This window comes from Charadrius vociferus, unplaced genomic scaffold, assembly GCF_000708025.1.
Source record: "Charadrius vociferus isolate BGI_N301 unplaced genomic scaffold, ASM70802v2 scaffold1611, whole genome shotgun sequence".
NCBI classification, from domain to species: domain Eukaryota; kingdom Metazoa; phylum Chordata; class Aves; order Charadriiformes; family Charadriidae; genus Charadrius; species Charadrius vociferus.
This window is the reverse complement of record NW_009646968.1, coordinates 46,797-48,898: the sequence shown is the minus strand read 5'-3', so window position 1 is coordinate 48,898 and position 2,102 is coordinate 46,797. Positions and strand designations below refer to the sequence as shown.

Genomic DNA, 2,102 nt, shown 5'->3' with positions numbered 1-2,102 from the left:
GGACACACTTTTGTTTTCTAGTCATACATAATGAAGCTTAGGACTTGAAACTCAAAAGCAGGAGGAAATAAAAGGCAGACCGCATCATCTCACTAATGGCTATCAGTTTACCAAACATGATTTACCAGCTGAACGCCTCGGGCTCTTTGAACCCCCTTTTATTTTTGCTGTCTGCAAAGAGGGGATGAAGAGCACCTCGTTCTGCTACTGCGGCAGGGCACCCTTCCCAGAAGGGCACTGCATCCCCTTGAAACAAACAGTGGACGTGAAAGCCGGCTTATGCAGAGGAGCTTTCCCCTTCCCAACCCCGCTGCGGGGGGCCGAGGGACAGTACACTGACCTCAGGAGGCGCAGCGTGGCCTGCCTTTCTTTGGCTCTTTGTAAAGTGGCTTCCACCTGTTCCCCAAAGAGATTCTCCCCTGTGTAGGGTAAGTTCTCGAGTTTTGTTTGGACCTCCTCGTGGAAGCTGGAAGCCTGCAGCCAAGCAGACCGCCGTGCATCCACCCCCGAGGCAGCGGCTCGCGCCACCGTATCCCCTGTGTCAAAGGCTGCGTGCACCTGATGCCTGGCCAGGTCTGCGCCCTCGAGAACGACGGCCTGGAAGGCCTGACGCTGGTCCTGCGGAAGACGCTTTGCTAGTGCAGAAACTTTCTTCCAGAGCTCAACTTGACCTCTGGCCATGTAGACTTGATAGTCCACGACACGAAGGGCTGCAGCTGCTGACTGGTAAACCCTCTGGCCAAATGCATCCAGGCGCCGCAGTTCCGCGTTTTGGGGTGCAGTACCGTGCTCCTGGCCCACCTTCTCCCTCGCCATTGCTGCCTCCACTACCGTGCTCTTGTGTGCGGGTTGAGAGACGTAACCGACCGCATCCTCGGGGAGGATGTATTTCCTCTCAATTTCCTTTGATACAGGAGGAATGGTGTGGGGTGTCTGCCACACTTTCTTTACCAGCTTGTCCAAGATAGGATGCAAGGGCATGGCAACTCCTTTGCAGGAGGGATCCAGACACCGATCAACGAGACTCCCTGTCGACTCCTGGAATGGAATTAAATTAAATCCAACCAGTCTAGCCAATCTTTTCAAGAAGTGGGGGAAAGATGGATTTTCTGATGTGGAAGTATTACCCTCTTGTTCTTCTGCTCTAAAATGGTAGGTAAGATCAGCCAAATCATCCTCTCCAGAAGAATCATAGCAACAACCCTCATCCCCAAACGCCTCACCTGGCGTCCAGCTGGATGAGTCACAACCCCCTGTTGGCGAGGTGGGGTGAGGGGACACTCTGTCACAGGGGGATGATGGCGGCTGTTCCGAGACCGTTGGCAGCAGGGGCGTTTGACTTGAAGTAACTGCTTCATCCAGTAAGAGAGACAACTCTTGAGGTCCGGAGGACATCCTTGATTCCAAAAGCATCCCGGCTGCGCTGGAGCTCACCAAAGGACCTGTGGCAAGTTCTGGAGGTGGCTCTCTGGGTCTTGAGGCCGCTTCAGCAATGAGGAGGATGGACCTGGCCAGGTCTGAGAGGACACCCAGCCACTGAGATTCCCCAGATTGTGGTTCCAGTCCTGACACTGAGTGCAGGGGATGGTGTGGAGACTGGGACACAAAACTGCTTGAAGGTGGTGGCTTCAGCGCTCGTGGGCTTGAAGCTTTTGGGTTCTGTTTGGTTCTTACACGACAGTGCTTCTTCTGCGGGGAGTGTATGTTGTCAGGTACCACAAAACTTTTGCTTTGGGGAGGTAAATCAGGTTTTGGAGACGTTAACAGCGGGTCCTTCAGCAGAGCTGCACTCCCAGGCTCTGTGGGAAGGCACAGCGGGGCTGTGGGCTGTAGCGCTGGGTCGGAGCCCTGGCTACGGGCAGGGAAGGCAACCTCATGCCGGCGCTTGGTGGATTTCCCCTTTGCTGCCCCACAGCTCACCGGGTGCAGGTCCGTGCCACCACCGGGCCGAGCCTGCAGCAGGGCGCGGAGGTGCTGCCAGCGAAGGCGGGCGGCGTAGGGGGCCATGCCAGCACAGGCCCCGCAGCCCTGCGGGTCGTGGCCCACTCCCAGGCAGAGGACGCAACGCTCGTGCTCGTCTGTCACCGAGATCCTGCGGCCGC

General features: G+C 56.6%; 1 protein-coding gene across 1 annotated transcript; it reads right to left on the bottom strand.

Annotated features, from left to right (window-relative positions):
- Positions 1 to 204: 204 nt before the first annotated feature.
- On the bottom strand, positions 205 to 2,007 carry LOC104295608 (lamina-associated polypeptide 2, isoforms alpha/zeta-like). The gene is made up of 2 exons (XM_009895378.1): positions 1,921 to 2,007; positions 205 to 1,038 (listed from the first exon to the last, which is right to left on the bottom strand). The coding sequence occupies exons 1-2, from the start codon at positions 2,005 to 2,007 to the stop codon at positions 205 to 207; spliced, it is 921 nt and encodes a 306-aa protein (XP_009893680.1).
- Positions 2,008 to 2,102: the final 95 nt, after the last annotated feature.